Consider the following 21,376-nt stretch of genomic DNA (forward strand, 5'->3'; position numbering starts at 1 on the left):
TGAGGTTAGGTATGCAGCATTGTTATGGGAACTCTCGAAGTAGGCAGGCATCTGGCTCTTCTTCCCCCCCCCCCTCCGTTTTAGAGTGTTCTTGGCACCCGCCTAACCATCCTCACCAGTGCCGCATGTCCATCCCCCGCCAAACATGAGGAATGTTGCATGTAGTAGTCATTTGAGTGCTGTACCTGCCTTACGGGTCGGATCACGGGAAGGGCTCATATGAGGGGCTCGGGTTGAAAACTAACTGGCCTGGGACAATAAAAAGCAACGCAGTGAGGAGATAAGAGTTATGTGACATGCAGCGAAGGTGAAACAAGAGCCCGACAGAGTTAATGCATTATGCAAAAACACACTGAAAATATGATGCAACTATCCATAATACCGAATGAAATATTAAATGTACCAGGCGCCAAAACCCCACGCTGTGCACGTCATCAAATGGTGTAGGACTCCATCATGCCAAACGGTAGGAGTCCCCCCACAAACGCATGAAACGGATCACAGCAGCTTGCCGTTAGCTTCCGTCGCACCGAAGACCGACAAGTCTGCTTCATCATAACCATGTGCCCCAAAGCGACCCAAAACCCATAACAATAACCCGTAGCATCTCTACGCTGATACTATCCTAGTCCTCCCAGCTCTTCTCGACGGTCTCGCGCACGCGCTTGATGTACTCCTTTCGGTTGTCTTTGTAAAGGTTTGACGCTTCTACATTCGCCGGAGATGATGTGTTGGGATCGTTCAACAAACTACACGCAAGTAAAACACCCGTTAGTATGTTTTGGTGTTTCATCTTCAGCTTCACCTTGATTGCAAGGGTTCGTACCTCTGAATACTGGTCAGGATGGCTGCCACGTCATAGGTTGGGCTCCAACGGTTCTGCAAGATGTCCAAGCAGAGCTCGCCCGTACCGTAAACGTTCGGGTGGAACATCTGACTGATGAATTTGACGCCCGGGGGCTTGTTTGGGTACTGCTCCTCAAAGTGCATGACAAGGCGGAAAGTGCCATCTTCAAAGGGAGTATCGGCAGGGCCGATAATGACGGCGTTCCTGGACGTAATAAAGATTAGGGACTGAAAAGGCCGTCATTATGTGTGACTAGATCAGCTTACCAAGTCATGACATTGTCTGCCACGGGGGATGCAGAAACTCCAGCAGGGGGGTCAGTTTGCATACGCTGCGTAGAAGGAAGTCCAAGTTAGCTCTCGCAACCATTGAATGTATCCAATGACGGAATATTTCAAGTGCCCTTCGAGTATAGAAACCAGACGGGAGGACGAAAAGAATAGGAAGATAGAAAGCGATAAGAGAAAGAATCAAAAGATAGGATAAAAAGCAAGCTCAAAATCATGCTCGTTAGGGTACGCACCTTGAAGTCGCGCATAAGACGACGGCGGGCAGAGGTCGACATTGCGGCGGGGTACTGGCGATGTCTCGGGAGGGAGCTATTGAGATAGTAGAAAGGAACAACAAGAGCCAGATAGGTTTGGCAGTGATCCGCAAGGTCAAGTGCGCAGTGACTGGATGATGGGCAAGAGGAGGGGGCACGAAATTCCCAGGTGGAAGGCGGAAGAGAGAGAAGTTGAGGTGTGACGAGAGTGGGTGGTGGAATCCAAGAGAGGATGATAGCCACCTCGGGAGGATGAGCGTTGATCCAAAGACCGGCGAGTTGGGCCGTGCCTCCTCCTGAGCGCCGTTAGTCAGGAATCCAACTACTTTGTACTGGTACGTAGCTGTTAGTAACTCTCACTCGCCGCCCGCCGTTGTTGGGCCTGCAGAAGCCCACTACTGAGTCTTAGCCTATCCGGGAAAAGTCTCGGGGCGCCACTAGATTAGGTAAGCTACCACTTGCATCATGTGACTGCATGGCACGTTCCACGGCCCAAAACGGGGGACTAACCTAAACGAGCATCTCCATAGAAGAGCTGAGCTGAGCTCTTCGTTCTCCAACTGATGCAGTTGACTGGCTAGCTAGCTCATCGAGGAGTTCCCATATCCATACATGACACGACTCTAGGGACTTTGTTTTGTCAAAACTGCCATGAAGAAAAGGGAGTATTCAACTTTGTGAACAAATGTCTGGTCCCTTAGAATTGCCGCTTTTCCCTTCTTGCTACGACTGTCTCTCGTGGTCGGAAGATGGGGAGCTCGCGATCGCCGCTGGAGACCACGTCCAAATCTTAGTCAGTGTTAGCATCCCTGCCATCAAAGCTCATGCTTATATGGACTAGACTCCCAAAAACGCAGCTGAACGGTTGGATCATGACCCAAGCCAATCTCCCATAAATAATTGGCATTCAGTTCGCTTCCGTGTCAATGTTTTCACGAACAATGAGTGGCCTACGATCTATCCCCAGAATCGGGATAATTTCTCTCTCGGGGCCGAACAGTCCCTCAGCAATGTAGTAGCATTGGCCTGGTCCCCTCCAGGATTGGCCAAATATCGACGTTGTGTTCTCGCGGTTCTGACTTCTAACCTATTGTTGTCGCTGTATGAACCTGTCGGTTCTCAAGGGAAGTGGACTCGGGTTGCCATACTAAATGACGCTTTAAAGACCCATTTCAATTCAATTGTCCAGGAGGATGGCATGCTATTGCGGAAGTCCAACATTCGTGCTTTCGCGTGGTCATCGCCGCTTAAACTGCCAGCCGAAAGGCATATCACGCCTTACTCTGTCCTACCTGCCGAGAGTCGCTGGGGATTTCACCTGCTCTCAGTCGCAAACGATGACAATGATGTTGTTGTGTTGAGAATTCACAGACCACCAACAGGTCTCGGTGCGCCATATGAAGCCGGCGTTTTGTCAGTCAACTCCTTTCAAGATACAGAGGAGAATTATCCAAAGCTGCAATCATCATCTATTTTTTCCGAAATTTTGAGATCCAAAATCAAGATTCTGTCCATGTCGTGGGGCCCATGGTTCTATGCAAATGAATCCGCGAGTGGCTTCCTCGCTGTCACTCATGGAACTGCTCTTAAGGTGGTTCACCTGGATGTGAAGGTTCTGCCCCCACCCCCAGAGACAGGCTCACAGCCGCAATCCCAAATCAAGGCTATTTCCAAAGACATTACCCCAAAGTTCTACGAAGGCTTAGGTGGATATCACTTTACAGGGCCATTGGCATGGATGGATACGGTATGTTTCAGAAGCACTACAGCTGGACCGGCACTGACCTGCATAGGACGACTCTCACACTGTCTGTTTGGCTGCGGGTACCCTGGCAGGGCTCATATTGATAAAGGCGTCCAAAGAGCCCAATCAAGGCATAAATCCAAGCTCTGGCCGAGTGCGACTGCAAGAACTATTATTCTACGAAAGCCCGGAAAATGATAGCGAAACGGAACCTCCTAGGCACCCAGAGCCAATATCCGGTAAGCAGTGTGCACCGTCCGCTTCTTCGCTAGCTGACATTTGAAGCAATGATCGTGACGATGGACACCGATTCCCAGGCTCCTGTTCTATATCTAGCGACTGCCGGGGGATTCACGGCAGCAGTACCTTTCCGGGATGGCGATGATGAATACCCGATTTTTGCCGTCCCATGGAAAGATCAGCTCGACGATGTGCGTGAGAGGTATGACTTTGACCGCGATCTTGGAGGCCTAGCCGTTGCCCGAGCTTGGGGGATGGCTTCTTGCAAGGGCAGGGTCGCAGCTGGTATTACCGTACACCCAGGGGATATGATAGAGTATCGCACAGCAGCAGAGGAAAGGTTAACGATTATAATGTCGACGACCGATGATTCTCAATCTGACGGACTCGAATCTCGGTCGGTGTCGGACAATTCTCCCGAGTATCTCCGCCAGCAGCGAGAGGCTGCTTTGGGATACATCCTACACTTCGAAGACAATAACGAGAACCGACAACCGCTGTCTTTGAGTATACTTTACGCAACGGCCTGCTGCACAATCATTGAATCAAAGAACGAGGCTCTACTGTCCCAAGCTCACAAAGTCTTGGTAAGGCTGGCAACTATCACGGGTGTAGACCTGAACGATGAGCTTTCCAAGTGTACGGCTTCTAGGACCACGATCGCCCCCAAGCCTGCCGAGATGCTTGATGGACCTGGTGGCCAGATGTTTGAACGTTGTGAGATCTGCAGCGCTGGGATCGCATGGTATTCAACCCAGGAAGCCCAATGTGCCGCAGGCCACGTCTTTGGTATGTTCGATGCTGCACTCAAGGCATTGCAAGAAGACATAATGCTAACTCTTCTTCCTGTAATAGTTCGCTGTAGCTTGACGTCATTGGCCATTCAGGACCCCGGATCTTCCAAAGTCTGCTCCTCGTGTGGGAAGGAATATCTGGACGAGGACAGTATAGAGCCACCTGAATCTGACATATCGTATACCTGCCGGACGCTCTTCGATGCGTTCGACACGTGTGTCTACTGCAATGGCAAATACCGTGCTTGAGGGCATGCTCCAGGTAAAGCCCGTGCGGTTTGATGTCTGTGCTACGCGTATATTCTAATCTTTCATTGTACAGTCAATATGGTCGTCACTTGCTATTCAACTATACTAGGCCTAGCAGTTTGCCGGCCACGGGGTTCCACTCATCATCCCACCGACGAGAACTCTCCTCTCGCGCCCCAGCACGAAGCTTTTCCAGTGCTTCCTGGTTTCCAAAGAGTTCAACAAGGTGTTCCACAAGCTCATCGGAGCTTCCAAAGCCTCGTCCATTACGACCTTCAGTGACCAGCTCCGGCCACGCCTCGAAGCGATTCCAGCCAACGACGGGCAGACCGGCACCGAACATATCGACGACTTTCATGGGCAAATCGACACCGCTACTGCTGGTGTGCAGACTGACACCCAGCGAAGCGGATGCCAACAATCGTGCGTAGTCTTCCATGCTGAGCCACGCGGTACGAATGGTGGCCTTTTGAAGTTTACCGTTCTTCTGCAGATCGGCAATTTGTTTCAGATACATCTCGCGTTGGGGCCCCTTTCCTGTTATGATGGCCAGAACCGAGGGTAGTTCGGGATTTGACGTCTCAGCCAAGTCTGAATACCGACAGAGAGCTTCTATGAGAAGTGAAAAGTCCTCGTCCGCTGTCCAAGAAGTCGAACTGACCAGAACTCGAATCTTGTCAGATCCAATCATCGGCCGGACAGATTCCGTCTCCGACAACGAGCGCAGGAAGTCCTGGCGTATGCGATCGTCTAGAATGGGCTGGAAATGATCGGCTGGTCGGTCATGCAGCGGGAGAATGGGCGCCTTCAGGGCAAATTCGTCTTTCAGAACCGATGCCATGGCATTGGTTACACACAAGTGCGCCGTCGCGTACTGGCAGAAGATCTTCTCGTATGATTTGGAAAATCTGACCAGCGGGTGAGAGTCCCCGAGTTTGAGTGCCAGGATAGTGTATCCAAAGTTATGCCAATCGATGAGGAGCTTCGTTTGACGCAAGAAGCAGACGAGGGATGCGATCGCTAGCGTGGGAATAGAAGGCGGATTCTGCGACGGGCAAAGGTTCAACTTAGCGCTGCTTCGATGGTACCATGCATCGAGGACAAGATGTGTAAGAACCAACCTGAACGAGAAGCCATTTGGCTGGTTTTGTACGATATGCTAAGATCCAAAACAAGCAGACGATTTGAAAGAGAACTTTCAGCGGACCGAACAGTAGGAAGAGGAGCTTGTTGCTTGTCTGAAGGCAGGATGGATGCGGAGGCAGGGGCACAATGGATATTCTCGGATGGGAGGAGATCTCGGGATGCACGTCGGATTCTATAGCAATTGATTAGCGTGGAGCCTTGAGAGGAATAAGGGCGCATTTTCTAGCCCACCATGGTAGCCGATTATGTCCACCTGTCCACCATTTCTGGCAACACTGAGGGCATGGTACTGCATGCGCGGACTCCGCCCGATATCCCCTAACACGAGAATTTGAATAGTGGTCTTGGGTTCGTTTGCCGCATTTTGGCTAGTGACAGGCCTGGACTCATGCCGCGAAGGCAGCAAAAGAATGCCGATAGTAAGCGCCGTAGAGAGATAGAACGCGACGCTAATGAGCAACTCGATCATGGTGTTGGATATTATTTATCGGAGGGTGAAGGAAGTTCAAGCGATTGATTTCGACAGCATTCTGAACCAATTGGTTGGTGGATGCAGCTCAGCACAAGGCCATTGAAGGGCCAGTAGAACCAGTAAAGTAGATAAGAAGCACGGAATAGCTCCGGGGGAGAGGATTGCCAGCTGTACTCCGGTTCGAACGGAGGAATCCTGGGCCGATCCCACAACCCCACTCGATGCCGCGTCAAAGCAGATCAAGCGCGCGGTTCGCTCTCGGATTGGTGAGATGCATGCAATGTGCCTGATCGTTGGTTTCTGCAGGCGAAAAAGCAACGCAAGATTCTGGCCTGGACGTGGCCTGGAACAGTTTCCCCCCTGACCTCAGCCAGTCGTCCAAGGTGGTGGTTGTTTTTTGGGGGAGAGTTCCATTTCGATCGAGGCCGGACGATCAGCCCGGCGGCCAGCCCAATCACGTGGCCCGGGGGTTATCGCGGGCAGCCGATCATTCAGTCGGCGGCGCGCATCTGGGGGCCATCCCATCCCATCCCCATCCATTGCCACAAGCGCCCGTCCAAGCTGCCAACCTCGTTTCCCAGTTACTCCCCGGCGCTATGCCACCTCGTCTGACCCAGTTCCCCGACCGTTCATTTGCATTGAGCTGCTAGAGCTCTATTTCTCCGTCAATCCACCTCCTTGCTCCCTCGCCCTCCGAACGCTCTCTCGCCTTGTGCTCCCTCCGTGGTTAGTCGCCTATCCTCACACGAACCACTGGAGATCATGTCGACGGGGGCTCCCGTGTCCACCGTGGATACCATTCCTCAGGTACATGGTCTAGGACATTCTCGGGGCCGGGGTCATTCGCGTGCATCTCGCTGGTCAAACGGTCCCATCTCCATCTCGGCTTCCTCCTTCGATGCCTCCTCAGCGCAACAACAGCCCCCACAGCCTCTACCGAATACACAACTCACCAATGGCCAAACTGTGAGCCCAACGTGGCCAGAACACCCTCACACACATTCACACGCCCACTCCCATTCGCATTCTCATTCTCATTCCCATTCCCACTCTCACTCCCACTCAACTCATACTGTGGGGGAACATGCTCATCACACGAGCCTCGGCTCTATCAATCACACTAAGAGCGATAGCATGACGGGCTTGATTGGAACTCAATCGGTCAGCACTTCAATTGATTCTCAATCGAGCACGACGTAAGTCTTCTTTGAGCGGTTCAATGTACTTCGATTTTAACACTGCTCAGTCAGGAAGTTCTCTCTGGCCTTCTCCTCTCCCTGCCGTGGATTATCCTGTCCTGGTACCACCAACAACATGCGCTTTGGCAAACAACACTCTCGACAAGCGATGACCCCGCTGCATCTAGCCCAGCAAACGGGGCCTTGGAGCAGGTTGCCAGTAAAGCTTCCATGCTGACCGCCGTTACAATGATTGTATATGGATGTGGGCAGTTACTTCGATCCATCCAACGAGGAGGGAGTGACTCGGGGGTTACACTGCCTCAAGTGGGCTCCAGCGCGGCAAGTGCAATTTTGCTTCGGGTGTCTTCGGTCGCATTGCCGATATATGCGACATTGAAAGTGGGAGGATTCCTTGTCGCATGCGGCTTGTTGCTTCCTGTAGCGTCAGGTTTGCCGACCGTCGTTCAGGGCTTTGGACTTCACAGCAGTGCACAGTCCCGATTTAGCCAAAAGAAAGTGACGGTCATGCTTCTCATCACCATTGTTGCGCTGAGCCTTTGGGGTATGAATGCGACGCGAGACCCTCACCCATACCTGGGCTACGTCGCTTTGCTCACCTCGGTCTTCGTTCTTCGGCCCCCTTTGGCTGGGGCTTCGTCCATTTCTACTGATCTGGATTACTTAACATCCAATGGCACAGTGTCCCAGAAGCAAGCTGAAAAGCAGGGCTCGGGAACCATCTCGTCAAGTGATTCGATTCTGGCCATTCTTTCAGGCATTATCCTGGCACTTATCACTATTGTTGTTTCCGGCAATGTGTCTCTGCAACCGACCAACATGCTGTACCAGTTTGCAGCTGCTGGAGCGCTTGCAACGTGCTTGATATTGGTTTCTTCTTCCCATCTACGCTCACCACACAAGATAGGTCTTGTTATCGGTGTCGGAGCTGCCGCGCTCTTAAGCTCCCCGCCGCTGCAAGAGAAAACTCACCTGGCGTATGTAGCTCGCGCCATCGCAACTGCTGCCTCGTTCCTTGCTGCCAGGTTCGACGACAGACAATTGCGCCTTTCGCAACACTCTCATACCCATAATCACCATCATCATGCCCACTCTGGAGCTGATGCTACGAAGATAACGAGGCTCATCATCCAGTACAGCGAGCCTTATCCTCTTTTGTACAGTATTCTCAAGGAGAGCGACTCGCGACGCATCTTCTACTTCATGAGGTATTTCATCCTTCGCCCCTGATTTATAGTAACTCGGAACTAACTCAACCAGTCTTAATTTTGCCTTTATGCTTGTTCAGCTGTCCTATGGATTTATGACAGGATCCCTGGGTCTTCTTAGTGACAGTATCCATATGTTCTTCGACTGCTTGGCGCTCGTGGTTGGCCTTTGTGCTGCTGTCATGAGTAAATGGCCCCCGAGCTCCAGATTCCCCTATGGATATGGCAAAGTCGACACGCTGTCTGGGTTTGCCAATGGCATCTTCCTCATGTAAGTCCTGCTCAAGCATCTTAGATGACCGTCCTAACAATATGCAGGATCATCAGCATCGAAATCATCTATGAAGCCGTTGAGCGGCTTTCCTCGGGCAGTCAGATGCATCGCCTCGGCGAACTACTGGCTGTGAGTGTTGCGGGACTTCTCGTCAACCTTGTCGGAATCATGGCATTCGATCATGGTCATGCACACGGTCATGATCACAGTCACGGGCACTCGCATGGAAACGAGAACATGCACGGCATTTTCCTACACATTCTCGCCGACACGCTTGGCTCCGTGGCTGTTGTGATCTCGACCATCCTCGTGCACTACTCTGGCTGGCCAGGGTTCGATCCAATTGCCTCCTCTTTCATCGCAATTTTGATTTTTGCCTCGGCAATTCCGCTTGTCAGCAGCACTGCGAAGACTCTACTCCTCACCCTCCCCGCTGACATCGAGTACAATGTCCGCGAAACTCTTGCTGGCGTTAGCACTTTACGGGGCGTTGTCGGGTACACCGTCCCGAAGTTCTGGCTGGACGATACAGGGAAGGAAACCGGCCACCACCACCATCATCACGACGACCATGCTCATGATCATGGATGCAACCACAGTCATAGCCATAGTCACAACCATAGCCACGATCACGATCATGCTCACGACCACGGCCATACTCACAGTCACAGTCATGACCACCATTCCCACAGCCACGATGATCACGACCACGATCACGATCACCATGACACGCATACACCCAACGTCCTCGGCGTAATCCACGTCATTGCCTCTCGAAGCTCCGATCTCGAAGATGTCCGCCAACGCACCGTGGACTACCTCCGCGAAAAGGGCATGGACATTCTCGTCCAGGTCGAGCGCGAAGGAGACGGCCGTTGTTGGTGTGGTGGCGGCGGGAACAAGCATTCTTGATTGATTGACTGCTTTTGATTTGCCTTGGTCTCCCTTCTTATCCTATTCTAATACATACTATTGAAGCTCTTGGCTAAGCTAGGTAGATAGATTTGACTGCCGGAATGGAGTCTTTCTTTCCTCCGTGTATCTTCTATTATTTTCCTCTGTTTATTTCCCAAGAAGATGGGTATTTGTATATCTTATTTAAGTAAATAAATAAGTAATGTAGACTACTAGTCATGGCTTTATCTCTCTCTCTTTTTTTTTTTTATTTTTATTTTTACAAAGGAGTAGTAATGGGTACAGACTTTGAGATTATCTATGCAAACTCTAGTCAATAAAACCCCAACTAGTAGTACCACTCACCTACTTCAGCAGCTAGAAGTAGTACCACCACCACTGCCCAAACCCCTCATGACTTGTGGGAGAGATGCTTCCCAATTAAATCAAATGTCACAAACATGCTCACTACTATCCGCTATGGCATGATACTGCCGTACGCACTTTGAGTGTCCGTAGCATGGCATAGCATACCGGTGATTTCTATTACTGGACGAACATAAAGGTGTTATGTTACATTTGTGTTTCGTCACAGGGAGCTAGTACCACGGTGCTATAGTAGGGCTTATATACCGCAGTGTAGTTTACATGGTAGACACAGGATATATGGCTGTTGTTTCGGTCTTAAATTGAAAATATACTCGATTATATATTTCTGGAGAAGCATCGAGAGATTGAGTCGGATGTTTATTTTGGTTCTAAGATCGAGTCAGGTCTATGCCGGATAAACAATGTCATGACAAAAAATTCCTCACGGCCTCACAATCAGCCGAGGCTTCACTTCGGCCGGTAGCACTGCGTTGCACCCTCGCTTCAGTGATGTGCTGGTGTTTCGTTGCGAGGGGGGTGTAACATGTGACGATGATGGGGTGTATATAGTAACCCTTCGGGTGGTTTTGTACAGGTTTCCCATGACGAGGAGATCTATCTGGTAGCACCCACCTCTATACCATATTATTCTTCCCTCTGACAAACACCCGAACAGTTCTTTCCCTATGCCAGGTCCGGACCTCGCGCCCTATCAAGATGAGGTTAAGAGAATCGGGTATGCAACGTCTTATGAGAGACAAACTGTCTTCCTGACGGGCAGTACGGGCTCATTGGGAGGATGCATTCTGTATAAGCTGGCAGTGCAGCTTCCGATACGGAAGATTTTTGTCTTGATCCGCGGGTCGTCGGAGTTGGCTGTTAAGAAATGGAAAAAGACCATGCCGGATCACACGCAAGCGATTCTGAACTCGAACAGGATCCATTACATAGTTGGGGATATTAGGCAGCCGGACTTCGGGATCGAGGACGTGATGTTAAACCGATTACGTGAAGAGGTCACGCTGGTTATTCATGCAGCTGCGAAAATCAAGCTAGATGCGAGCATCTCCGAAGCACTAGAGAATAATTGTCTGCCCGCATTAGAGCTGGCTGCGATGGTTTCCCGGTTTCGTCGACTTAGGCTGTTCATTCAGATCTCCACGGCATATGTGAACAGTTTTCTGCCGGACGGATATGTGGGTGAGCGACTGTACCCCGTTTCAGACGACGACCCAGAGGATGAATTGGCAAGCATACAAGAAACTGGACAGTCGCCTTATACAGATCAATTTTCTTCATCTTATACCCATGCGAAGCATCTTATGGAGCGCTTGACGTTCAAGCGGTATCCCACGCTCCCGGTATTGTTTGTTCGTCCGACAATCTTTGGACCGGCTGTCAGAGACCCATACCCACTGTACGGGCCTGAAGATTCGACGCCTCTGACGAAGTTCTCTACGTTGTACTTTTCAGACCAGGGAGGTACCCAGATATGGCACGCCGCAGAGGGCTACAAGAGTGGTCAGAACATCTTGGATGAAATACCAGTTGACTTTGTCGCAAATGCGTGCCTTCTGCATGCAGCTGCTGGAACGCGAGGGATCGTTCATATCGGATCGCAATTATATGTGAGCCATACGTTCGACGAAATTTTAGCCATATGCAGGGAAAATGCCCCGGAAGAGATTCGGCATGAGTTACCAAAAATAATATTCGTGCAAGATCGAAGTATCCCACAACATATCTTGGCAGAGCTTGTCAAGGTGGGCACCCGCAACTGGATTTTCGATTGTGGGCGTTCATACTGGCTGAAACAGCTCGGGGGTCCTTTGAGCTTAGCGTTCTGTCAACATCGTCTTGACAAGCTCTCCTCAGCACGGACAAAAGAAGCTTATGAAAAGGTGCTGAGAAGAATGGGGAAGCTTTGAAGAGGCGTCTGTGCCTTGTTTTGAGGTAGTCGTTTGCAAGGCCTGTCATTTATATGCGACGGCCTTATTTGTGTTAAATCTGTGCTGATAGATCCGTGTCAATCTGTACGCTGACCAGCGCCCGATATTATAAGGAGCTCTTGTAAGCATTGCCCGTGCGCAGCCCGTGCAGTAGCTGTGAACCCGGTGACCACGGGTAAGAACGCAGAAACTGATCCAATGTATGTTCCTCAAAGTCCTATCTTACGTTTCGGCCACTGCAATGCACCTTCCCACCGTACGTCGCAGGGACGGAGGGCATTTAGCAACTCGGAGACCAGAGCTGTTCCGGAATTCTTTGCCCACCATACTTTTTCATCAAGCTCCTGGAGCAGAACACCCCAGTGTATGAGAACTAGCAGCGCGAGAGGTTGACGGCATCTCAGAGCATGAATGAATTCCTTATCAACGGTTGCAACCCACGCGAGTATGGAAGCCACGTCCCGGGCATGGTTGTATCTGCAGAAACAACGGCGTAGAAGAGCTATTGCATTCTTGATGATGTGGTGTTGATCCGCTTTGTCAGGAGCAAGCATATCATTGTTCAAGGCCGTTAATCGATCCAGCGCAGCCTCGATCTCACTGTCTAGTATGGAAAGCTGATTTTCCCAGAAGCCTCTCCGGGAAGTGAACAACTTTCCTTGAAGCCAGGGACGGCTGATGGTGAAGATTTTACTGACTCCGTGCAGCAACTCGAATACGACGATTATGTTTTCGGTCATGCTTTGATTCTCTTCTCGTGCCAATTGTGGTAACTTTATACCAATAACGGTTGTGATTACCGAGTGAGCTAAGACTGCGTCACAGTTGGCTGGAGTGAGGTTATCAATCGCATGACGAAAGGGTGCGAATGCATGATTATGGTACTCCAGAGCTGTGTCAATATAGGAAAGCGCTTCTGGTGGATCAAGTGTCGACGCGATATGGAGAGATGCAACCGCTAGTATCCCGCTCATGAGGAAGTCATGCTGCAAAGCTTTGCGAGGGATAACATACTGCCATTCATGGTGATCTGTTGGTTCATTGCATAAACTCAGATACGTCTCTGTGGAAAACTTGTGCATTAGCTCAAGCTCCCGCAGGCAAGCAAAGTTTGGCGGTGAAGATCCATGGCGGGAGACGGGCTGGTTGGCGTGGAATGTTGCCTCAGAAGGAGCTACTATTGACTGCAAAGGAGCAGGACTTGTTGATAATGTTGTCTCCTTGCGTGCCGCCGGGGTCTTAAAGTAAGTACATGCCAGCTCCCGGCTAATGCAATTGGAGCATGGTGGGCCTCGTTCGTCGCACTACAGCCGTTAGAACTTAGAAGAGTGCTGCGGGGATGATAGTGAATTAGACGGGTACTAAATAGTTCCAGGATTGAGCCCTTTCGGCTGTTCAATTCAGGCGCCCGGGAATGCGGGATATGAGAAGTATGAAAGTGAATGATGCTTACCTTGACGCGTCTCTTCTTACACTGGTCACAGCCATTGCGTGACTTGGTATGGGTCCTTCTAGGTGGCATTTCCCCTCAATTTATACCCAGCGTTCTCATATCCTGCGAATTCAGCCCTATTTTCGATAATGGAGCATATCGGACGCTTATTTGCCGGTGAATATCATCGTCCGCCCGACGATAAAATAATTCGAGTGGATGAATGACTACTTTGTACTAAGCGGCTCCACGTGCCGACGCGGGGTGACTAATTCTCCGATGTCACGTGATGACAACCTATCAAAACCCTCCACAAGCGCAGATGTTTCATTAAGCTATGAGATTTCCTGGGGACAATGCAAGCTGGGCATCGGCATGCCGAGAGCTGCTGCAACTATCTACAGAATGAGTTGTTTCACCTCTGGGTGTGTTGTTTCTCCAACCCAGCAGCAAAAGGGGCGCAATGACACAGGTGGAGCCGTGAGTCCCCACAACGGCCGCTATCAAGTCGGTTAAATGAATGCTCACTGAATCTTCTCCAGGCACGCTTTATCTCCATCGACAATATGAATTCCGGGAAGAATGGGTGGGAGTTGTTCGAACAGTCCGTTGATGACTAGGACCAAATGATATCTACGAACAGATCGAAGGGATACGAGCTCAAATTGTTTCCATCTTGCAAGGAACAAAGTGCATGGCCGGAGGAATTCCCCCATCGGCGATAACGGTCGAGCCAACCGATACAGCCGGTGGAGTAGTGCGAGAACGAAAACGAAAACGAGAACGAAAGCGAACCAATCGGCGTTGTCATGCCATGAAATTTATACACGACCGATCCACCAGGCAGAGGACCGTCTCCAAGGCCCGGCAAATCGGGATAAAGAACGGGTCGACTATAATTTTTATTCGACTGTCTTATATTAATAGGTCTGATCCCCATCAGGCTGACATACAATATGTGCGCGCATCTATCAGGGTCAGAGCCGGCGTCATCTTACATATCTGTTTCTTTCTTTCCCTCGTTTTTCCCCTTTGCTTGCATATATTGCATGGTATATTGCATATAGACCTATTCATAGCGGCTTGTTACTTTCTTTCATTTATCCCACCTATATCAGCTATCTTTTCCTTACCCTACACCGATACACGACTACTCTTACGACCACCAGAACCAGAGGACGACAATCCATCACGATGAGCATCACTTGCACGCACGTCACGCCAGAATGTCCCGTCACAGCGACAACCTACGGCTACTACCCCAACCTAGGCGGTAACATCTTCTTCGCCATCTACTTCGGCCTACTCGGTACCCTCCAACTCGGTCTCGGCATCTACTATCGCTCCTGGACAATGTTGGTCGCAATGGTAATCGGCGGATACATGGAACTCGCAGGATACATCGGCCGAATCCTAATGAACCACAACCCCTGGGACCAGGGCGCCTTCAAACTTCAAATCGTCTGTCTCGTGCTCGCCCCGACCTTCATCGCCGCCGGTATCTATCTCACCCTGAAACACGTCATTCTCTCCCTGGGCCCGGAATACTCGCGTCTCAAGCCCCAGCTCTTCACCTGGATCTTCATCAGCTGTGACGTCGGATCACTCATTCTCCAAGCCGCAGGTGGTGGTGTTGCCGCGGCAGCAGGCAGCGAGAACCAGAGTCTGCTCAAGGTGGGCGATGATATCATGGTAGCGGGTATCGCCTTCCAGGTGGGCACGATGTCAGTTTGTGGTCTGTTGGCGTTGGATTTCTTCATCCGTGTCGTCAGAAAGGGACCCGGTCTGGGCGGCGAGAAGTTCATTGATGAGAACGGAAACCTCACTGGGCCGAAGAACCTCAGACTCGTTATTTGGGCCGGCATTGTGGCTTACTTTGCTACTTTGATTCGGTGTATTTATCGGTATGCTTGCATACTGCCCCCCTCTACTATCACCTCCCCAAGCGAGGTACGCTGCGAGATGCTAACGTGGTATATGCAGTATCCCTGAAATGGCCGGTGGATGGGGTAACCCGCTCATGCAGAAGGAGAATGAGTTCTTGGTTCTTGATGGAATGTGAGTGTCCCTTTCAATCATGGCTCCCGTCCCGTTCTATATCGTGAGTACGGAAAATACTGATCGGAGTTATAGGATGATGGCCATCGCCGTGAGCTGCCTTACGTACTTCTACCCTGGATTTTTCCTGGAATCTATCCGGAAGGGGATGAAGAAGACGCCTAAAGCTTAATTATATACAAGAGTCGATATTTTAGTGTATATCCTACAAGTATAGTACAATAGATACCCGTTTACAAAGCATCGTTGCAGCTATGAAAATTACAGTTACTACCGGTATCTCGGTATGGTTTCACCACTATGCATACTCATTTTTATACCACAGAGGAATACTTCAGCAGGCAAAAGTCAGTGGGTCCGTGTATTTAGCCCCTATACCACAAGTATATTCACTGGGAAAGGAAACCCGCCTACACCCAAAAGGATATACAACCAGGATCGAACAGCGCACCAGGAAAATCAGGCGAGTGCAATGGGAGGTTGAAATAGAAAAGAACGAAAGGAAGAAAAGCATGGAAGTAAAGTAGAAAATGAAATTAAACTCCATCTTAGACCAATCAACAACGAAAAAAAGAAGAGAAGAAACTCCCCGCATCAGCAACAAGTATTGTCAGGCGAAAGGGAACAAATGCATATATCCCGTACGTAAGTGAATAGATAGACCATCAGCCGAATCAACCGCACCAAGCGTCCTTCTATCATGCAACGAACAACATAAAAGAAAAACCCATATTGACCCATTTCCGTCTCTGTTCCATGTAATTCACATCAAACCATGACTGGGTGGTTTGACTCAAGGTTTGATAAAAGTGGATAAGGGAAAGAGGAACTCATTTACTCCTCTCCCAGACTATCCCGTACGCACTTCCGCACCTTCTTCTTGAACTCTTTCGGGTCTTCCCGCCATAACCGTGCAGCCTCAACATTGGCGGGGCTTTCATCGTTGGGGCTGGAGAGCATGGAGATAACGGAGAGGAGGATCGTCTCGGGTGTTTGCACGGGGGACCAGCGCTCCGCGGCGGACTCGTAGCCGTACTTGTCTTCCTCTGGGGGATGAAGGATGGAGATGCAGACGTCACCGTTGGGGTAGACTATATTGTTGACACAGTCAAATTAGTATTCTGTGATTGTCTTGTGCCTTGGAAGAGAACACAAGGGCGACTAGGAAGGTACAGGGTGAGGCGTACTGTTAGGATGGTACAGAGGCGTCTCGAACTTCATTTTCGGCGGCATGTGAGGGTAGTCCGGAGGAAACGAGAGACGAGCACGGAAGAAACCACCTATTATTCATTTTACATCAGTATGAGAAGCCCCTGGAAAGAATTTGGAGATGTTCATTCAGGCTTTCTCCCACCCAAACTTTACTCACCGCCATACAACTTGACATCATCGGAGATCATAAGCATGACCTCCCATTCAAAGACATTGTTATCGACCAATCCGCAGCTAATCCCGGGGATGTCCTTGTCCGACTGCATTTGCTGCAGTTGGCGGGAGAGCATGCGACCTGCTGCTGTTGTGGCCATGGTGGAGAGAGTATACCGGGGAGGGGTAAGGAGGGGGAGAGGAGGGGCGTTGAGCCGATAATACGATGAGGGGATGCAAGAGGGGTTGAATGGTGAGAAGAGAGGGAACCCTTGATAGAGTAGAGGGTGGCCAAGGGGGGTAAAGAGTAGAGGAAGAGGAGGGAAAGGAGAATAGGAGGGACTACTACCCTGAGGGTGATTTAACACAGAGAGCAAATGAGCAGGAGGAAAGGTAAGTAGACCGAGGGTCACGAAGAGACTGGCAGTTAGTAGTGGATGGGAAAGAATCGCTGCCGGGCGGTGAGTGGGGGAGCGGGGTGGGCTGCGATAATAACTCAAATGGTGCGCCTCGGTGGCGTTGCTCTGGTATTACTTACTACAAGTAGTAGCCGTGAGTACCTGGCGGGTATGGCCCGTCCAGTCTATGATATGTGACTGGTCCAAGGCAAGTCGAGGATGATGCAGCAAACCGGTGAAGATGGTATCTAGTCTACTACCTTACCCTCCTGGAAACTCTCACTGTACTGTGTGTAACTAGTTTTGGTCCAAGTGAGGGGATAACGCTTACTCCCCGGACCCCGACTCTCCCCCAAGTCCCCTCTTGTGTCACACGCCATGCTTAGCCCTGCCCGATGCGACGGGAAGGGCAAACAAAGAAATATGGGCGAATAGGGGTAGCTGTAAGAATGATCGCCAACGACTCATCCGTGCACGAGATGGCTCAATTTTAATCGCATTACACAGGTTCAAACTACGTCATGGATGGAATAGGGAGTATCATGTAAGCGCTATATCATCAAACACGAGGACTTATGTATAGAGTCATGCAGAAGAGCAGAGTCGTAGCTGATTGTTTTGGATCTGTACACACTATAAGGCATTCGGCTGTAGTTAAGCGTTGTTTCCAGCGAAGCCATAGGTGACCGCTCCAGCCCAAACCTGCGCAACCAGCAGAGTGGTGAAGAACGCAGCCACGGCAACCTCAATAGCGAACCCTTTGCCGATGGCCTTGACGAAGCGGACCAGAGCAGGCCGGTCGAAGGTCTTCCAAGCATCCATGATGCTCAGCTTGCCGCTGCCGCCGACAATGGCGGGAGAGACCTTGCCGCCGAAAGAACGGTCGAAAGGCACAATCGACTCATCCTCCTCAGGGAGCATAGACGCAGCCACGCGGATGAAGATGGCCCGGGCGGGAATAGACACCACGAAAGAGAGAAGGGCTGGCAGGGAGACGAGCGTAGCAGCGCCGGCGAGAGTTTTGGCTGGGGAGTCACCGCCGGAGGGGTTCTCAATGTTCTTGAAGCCGTTGCAAGCGCTGATCAGGATCAGGGGAATGTAGTATGCAGCATTGGTAACGGCATGTTCGAAAGCAACAACCGGAGCGATCTTCTTCCAGGCAGCGAAACCGGGGATCCGCTGGTAGAAACGTTTGGGAGAAGGCTCGGAGATAACAATGTGAACCCACGCCAACTGCAGGTTGGCCAATGCGACGCTGCAGATCATGCCGACAACAAACTGAGAGAAGAATGCGTTGATAGAGAACGGCATCATGGAGAAGACCAGCCCTTGTGCAAGACCATAAGTGACGAGCATGCTCAAGCCACGGAAGCGGGAGAGGAAACCGGCACGGGCACGGAGGTGCTGAATCGTGGTGCGGAGTTTGCTGGTGATGGGCATCGGAGGGGGAGCTTCGATCACAGGCTCGGTATCGGGCTCGTTCGCATCGACAGGCTTGTTCGCGTCAAGGTTGCCATCGATTCGGACGTAGACATCGGGGTTGGAATCCTCGATAGCGGCGAGGGTCGGGATCAGCATTCCATAAGTGTACTCCACCTAAGAGTACGTGTCAGTGCCCGTCAAAAATCAGCTCAGAGGCAGTATGCAGCTTACCGAAAATCCGATAGCGATAAAGGCGAGGACCGTGAAGACAAACAGAGCTGACAGCCATCCTGCGAAATGGATGGTGGGTTGATTCGGGGTAGGCTGCTCCAAGGCGGCCTCCACACCTCGACGGACGAGGGAAGAGATGGTCATGATTGTGATGGAGTCAAGCAGGATAATACCACGGTCGAATAGAGCTGATGATTTTGATGGATACGATAGAGAAGAACGGCCGAGTCAGATGGGAATGGAGCAGCGAGGATGAAGAGGAAGCAGAGGAATAAATGGGAGAAGGCTCGCCCTCCAGGATCAGGCGGCAACGAGCAATTGCAGGCAGTAACAAGGCTATTTTGGGACTAGCTACAAAGTAAATGGGCGGCGGCTCGTAATCACGCCTGCTGTAGTGGGGCTCCGCGTCACCACCCGCCAATAAGAAGGCTGCCGATTGTTGGCGCTACTCCAAGTCGGGGCTTTCTTTGCTCGGACGCTACCATCCCCCGATCCGAATGCAGTTCTTTCTACTACCAAGCACGCTACAATGGACCCTGGCATCGCCGTTATCACGAACTGGTGTTAGTGTAGATTGCCTGGACCAGTAACGAAGGACCCCCCGTGCAAAACCTGGCAGAAAAGGGGCACCTCAGCTTATCGTGTTCGGGATAGGGTGCACAAGTTGGCATATCCTTCTTCAAGCCTACCAAAACACAATGGGTTTCAGCCACAGCGTTTCAATCACCAATTATATAGGCTTGGCTTACACCAATCAACTTAGATGGTTATATCTCTCGCATAATATCAAGGTCCGGATTCACAGTTATTGACATGTTCTGACCAAAGAAGGGCGTCGCCACTACCCCAGAGGTGATCAATATTCTTAGGGAGTCCGGATACCAATTGGCGAAGCGATGGCACCGATTATGACGCTGGGCAGGCACTAGCCGGTTATTCTAGCGGCTAAGAAAAATTTCGTTGAATCAGCGACATGTTCTCTTCAGAAATAATATCCCCAGCACTACTACAGACAGTAAATTCTGCTTTGGTTCCCTCAATCAGCGTTGACGACCTCTGCAACGGATGGCAGGAACTTAGTGTCCATGCCCCACGGCGCGTGAAATCATCTCACATGCACTTTCAACTTACGTGTCTCGTCGTCATTCTGCTGCTGGGAAGCTAGTCAACTGGCAGCTACTAACTGCCAAGCTTCACATACGATAAACTAAACAGGAGAATTGAGCTGATAAGGATAAGCATATGTGCGGAGGCCGGGCCGATTTCTCCACTCTAATGGTTGGAGTGTAGCTATAAAGACTGTCTGGGGTTATCGGAGTATATGCCGGTCTTTATGTGTATCATGTAGTATTAAAGCTGGCGTAAAAGAAGCATGATCAGGGGTTTACGATTCAATGTGAGCATGACACTCAGCGCTATCTCCGTTCGTCACTGTTTTGGCCCTGGACAGATGGGCGATTGACAAATGCTTCTCATGGAACTTGGTGTATTGAGTCTGGGGAATTTCTACCCTGAGTGTCACTGATCAGTATTTGATCTGCTTCATCTAAATACCCCAGGCCTGATCTTTCTCACTCGAAATACTGGAAACCAAAACACGAAGTGTGCTTTGACGGTTAGTAGGGAGTTCTAGGTTCCATGCTCAATGATTGGCAAGTTGGCCGCCAAAGCACGTGGCATTTGGTTCTTTCCCCTAATGTTTTGGGCGTACACCGGAGTTGATGGACAGCGGAGACTGAATTTATGTCGATCACCGTGCTGGCCGTTTTGATGACCAGATTCATCCATAAAAGCTGTTTCAGGCACAGACACATATACACCATACAGAATATAAATAGAGTTAGTCCCCACACGTCTCCCGTCAATGTCTCACCTCACTTGTCTCTAGAAAGACGCCAATTGGCCTATCTTTTTCAAGCTGTTGTTCGAAATGACCCGTGCTCGACTGATCGGGTATAAGATACGAAAAACGAAGGACGGGGAAGGACGATCGTCCCGGAAGTTAGATGTTAATTTTTCTGATCAATTGTTCTACGGCTGATGTCAAATGTCCCTCTCTGTGAATCATACTTACTAATGGGCGAAGATTCTGAGAATACATGAGTCCATTAAACTGCAATCGCCATAGCTGGGGGATGGATCACCATCAACCTACATTCCTTGGCAAACAATATCAACGCCCCGAGTGGCTTCAGGGTCATGTCAATTTCACCGAAATATCCCCGCTGGATGATATTTTTACCAATCTGTGTACCATCAGCGGGGAGTTCCTACTGTGCCGTCTTACTAGTGGCTGGGCAACCTTGGTGAATACAGTGACCTGTTGGTAGCCCTGAGACGGCTGGAAGTTACTTACACCCATGAACCTGCAACATTCAGATGTTTTTCTTTGTAGCACCGTATATGCGAAGTCATTATGGGACATGAGTGAGATGTTGTCAGGATCGGTTGTGATCTTACTATACCAAATAGTCTGCAATTTCAATGGAATGAAATAGAGGATTTTGTAAAAAGGAATCACTGCAACGGTATGATCTTGGT

The 21,376-nt window shown here is 50.4% G+C and overlaps 9 protein-coding genes across 9 annotated transcripts; 4 read left to right on the top strand and 5 right to left on the bottom strand.

The window, feature by feature from the left end:
• Nucleotides 1–161: 161 nt before the first annotated feature.
• ubc2 (E2 ubiquitin-conjugating protein RAD6) lies at nt 162–1,692 on the bottom strand. The gene is made up of 4 exons (XM_025709471.1): nt 1,371–1,692; nt 1,114–1,178; nt 827–1,051; nt 162–749 (listed from the first exon to the last, which is right to left on the bottom strand). The coding sequence occupies exons 1-4, from the start codon at nt 1,410–1,412 to the stop codon at nt 626–628; spliced, it is 456 nt and encodes a 151-aa protein (XP_025564579.1). The 5' UTR covers nt 1,413–1,692; the 3' UTR covers nt 162–625.
• A 384-nt stretch (nt 1,693–2,076) lies between these two features.
• Nucleotides 2,077–4,418, top strand: BO88DRAFT_452304 (uncharacterized protein; the record flags this gene model as incomplete). The annotated part of the gene is made up of 5 exons (XM_025710684.1): nt 2,077–2,184; nt 2,233–3,138; nt 3,185–3,374; nt 3,421–4,164; nt 4,231–4,418. The coding sequence occupies 5 exons, from the start codon at nt 2,077–2,079 to the stop codon at nt 4,416–4,418; spliced, it is 2,136 nt and encodes a 711-aa protein (XP_025564580.1).
• Nucleotides 4,419–4,498: 80 nt separating this feature from the next.
• BO88DRAFT_486881 (chitobiosyldiphosphodolichol beta-1,4 mannosyltransferase) lies at nt 4,499–6,257 on the bottom strand. Its single transcript, XM_025712495.1, has 3 exons — nt 5,796–6,257; nt 5,556–5,736; nt 4,499–5,485 (listed from the first exon to the last, which is right to left on the bottom strand). Exons 1-3 carry the CDS (start codon nt 6,031–6,033, stop codon nt 4,519–4,521), a joined length of 1,386 nt encoding a protein of 461 aa, XP_025564581.1. The 5' UTR covers nt 6,034–6,257; the 3' UTR covers nt 4,499–4,518.
• A 103-nt stretch (nt 6,258–6,360) lies between these two features.
• BO88DRAFT_362822 (metal cation transporter MSC2) lies at nt 6,361–9,855 on the top strand. Its single transcript, XM_025703923.1, has 4 exons — nt 6,361–7,232; nt 7,283–8,443; nt 8,496–8,714; nt 8,762–9,855. Exons 1-4 carry the CDS (start codon nt 6,799–6,801, stop codon nt 9,627–9,629), a joined length of 2,682 nt encoding a protein of 893 aa, XP_025564582.1. The 5' UTR covers nt 6,361–6,798; the 3' UTR covers nt 9,630–9,855.
• A 428-nt stretch (nt 9,856–10,283) lies between these two features.
• Nucleotides 10,284–12,023, top strand: BO88DRAFT_256119 (fatty acyl-CoA reductase). The gene has a single exon (XM_025702248.1). It carries the CDS (start codon nt 10,667–10,669, stop codon nt 11,906–11,908), a length of 1,242 nt encoding a protein of 413 aa, XP_025564583.1. The 5' UTR covers nt 10,284–10,666; the 3' UTR covers nt 11,909–12,023.
• A 115-nt stretch (nt 12,024–12,138) lies between these two features.
• Nucleotides 12,139–13,417, bottom strand: BO88DRAFT_452308 (Zn(II)2Cys6 transcription factor domain-containing protein; the record flags this gene model as incomplete). The annotated part of the gene is made up of 2 exons (XM_025710685.1): nt 12,139–13,233; nt 13,403–13,417. 2 exons carry the CDS (start codon nt 13,415–13,417, stop codon nt 12,139–12,141), a joined length of 1,110 nt encoding a protein of 369 aa, XP_025564584.1.
• A 909-nt stretch (nt 13,418–14,326) lies between these two features.
• BO88DRAFT_403737 (RTA1 domain-containing protein) lies at nt 14,327–15,659 on the top strand. The gene is made up of 3 exons (XM_025706436.1): nt 14,327–15,265; nt 15,345–15,419; nt 15,495–15,659. The coding sequence occupies exons 1-3, from the start codon at nt 14,556–14,558 to the stop codon at nt 15,589–15,591; spliced, it is 882 nt and encodes a 293-aa protein (XP_025564585.1). The 5' UTR covers nt 14,327–14,555; the 3' UTR covers nt 15,592–15,659.
• A 594-nt stretch (nt 15,660–16,253) lies between these two features.
• On the bottom strand, nt 16,254–16,945 carry BO88DRAFT_337016 (putative ubiquitin conjugating enzyme; the record flags this gene model as incomplete). Its single annotated transcript, XM_025702923.1, has 3 exons — nt 16,254–16,510; nt 16,607–16,699; nt 16,789–16,945. The coding sequence occupies 3 exons, from the start codon at nt 16,943–16,945 to the stop codon at nt 16,254–16,256; spliced, it is 507 nt and encodes a 168-aa protein (XP_025564586.1).
• Nucleotides 16,946–17,836: 891 nt separating this feature from the next.
• Nucleotides 17,837–18,979, bottom strand: BO88DRAFT_337154 (uncharacterized protein; the record flags this gene model as incomplete). The annotated part of the gene is made up of 2 exons (XM_025702933.1): nt 17,837–18,778; nt 18,836–18,979. The coding sequence occupies 2 exons, from the start codon at nt 18,977–18,979 to the stop codon at nt 17,837–17,839; spliced, it is 1,086 nt and encodes a 361-aa protein (XP_025564587.1).
• Nucleotides 18,980–21,376: the final 2,397 nt, after the last annotated feature.

Source organism: Aspergillus vadensis (genome assembly GCF_003184925.1).
Source record: "Aspergillus vadensis CBS 113365 unplaced genomic scaffold BO88scaffold_7, whole genome shotgun sequence".
NCBI lineage: Eukaryota > Fungi > Ascomycota > Eurotiomycetes > Eurotiales > Aspergillaceae > Aspergillus > Aspergillus vadensis.

Bases quoted from the DNA above. Each gene is read 5' to 3' on its own strand.
- BO88DRAFT_362822 (XM_025703923.1), top strand. From the start codon at position 6,799: ATGTCGACGGGGGCTCCCGTGTCCACCGTGGATACCATTCCTCAGGTA. The intron at 8,444-8,495 runs GTATTTCATCCT...TAACTCAACCAG, and splicing joins CGCATCTTCTACTTCATGAG to TCTTAATTTTGCCTTTATGC. The intron at 8,715-8,761 runs GTAAGTCCTGCT...AACAATATGCAG, and splicing joins GCCAATGGCATCTTCCTCAT to GATCATCAGCATCGAAATCA.
- BO88DRAFT_403737 (XM_025706436.1), top strand. From the start codon at position 14,556: ATGAGCATCACTTGCACGCACGTCACGCCAGAATGTCCCGTCACAGCG. The intron at 15,266-15,344 runs GTATGCTTGCAT...TGGTATATGCAG, and splicing joins TTGATTCGGTGTATTTATCG to TATCCCTGAAATGGCCGGTG. The intron at 15,420-15,494 runs GTGAGTGTCCCT...TCGGAGTTATAG, and splicing joins TTCTTGGTTCTTGATGGAAT to GATGATGGCCATCGCCGTGA.
- BO88DRAFT_486881 (XM_025712495.1), bottom strand. From the start codon at position 6,033: ATGATCGAGTTGCTCATTAGCGTCGCGTTCTATCTCTCTACGGCGCTT. The intron at 5,737-5,795 runs GTGGGCTAGAAA...CAATTGCTATAG, and splicing joins GGACATAATCGGCTACCATG to AATCCGACGTGCATCCCGAG. The intron at 5,486-5,555 runs ATGGCTTCTCGT...AAGCAGCGCTAA, and splicing joins TATCGTACAAAACCAGCCAA to GTTGAACCTTTGCCCGTCGC.
- BO88DRAFT_256119 (XM_025702248.1), top strand. From the start codon at position 10,667: ATGCCAGGTCCGGACCTCGCGCCCTATCAAGATGAGGTTAAGAGAATC.
- ubc2 (XM_025709471.1), bottom strand. From the start codon at position 1,412: ATGTCGACCTCTGCCCGCCGTCGTCTTATGCGCGACTTCAAG. The intron at 1,179-1,370 runs GTGCGTACCCTA...CCTTCTACGCAG, and splicing joins GTCTTATGCGCGACTTCAAG to CGTATGCAAACTGACCCCCC. The intron at 750-826 runs GTACGAACCCTT...ACTTGCGTGTAG, and splicing joins ATCCTGACCAGTATTCAGAG to TTTGTTGAACGATCCCAACA.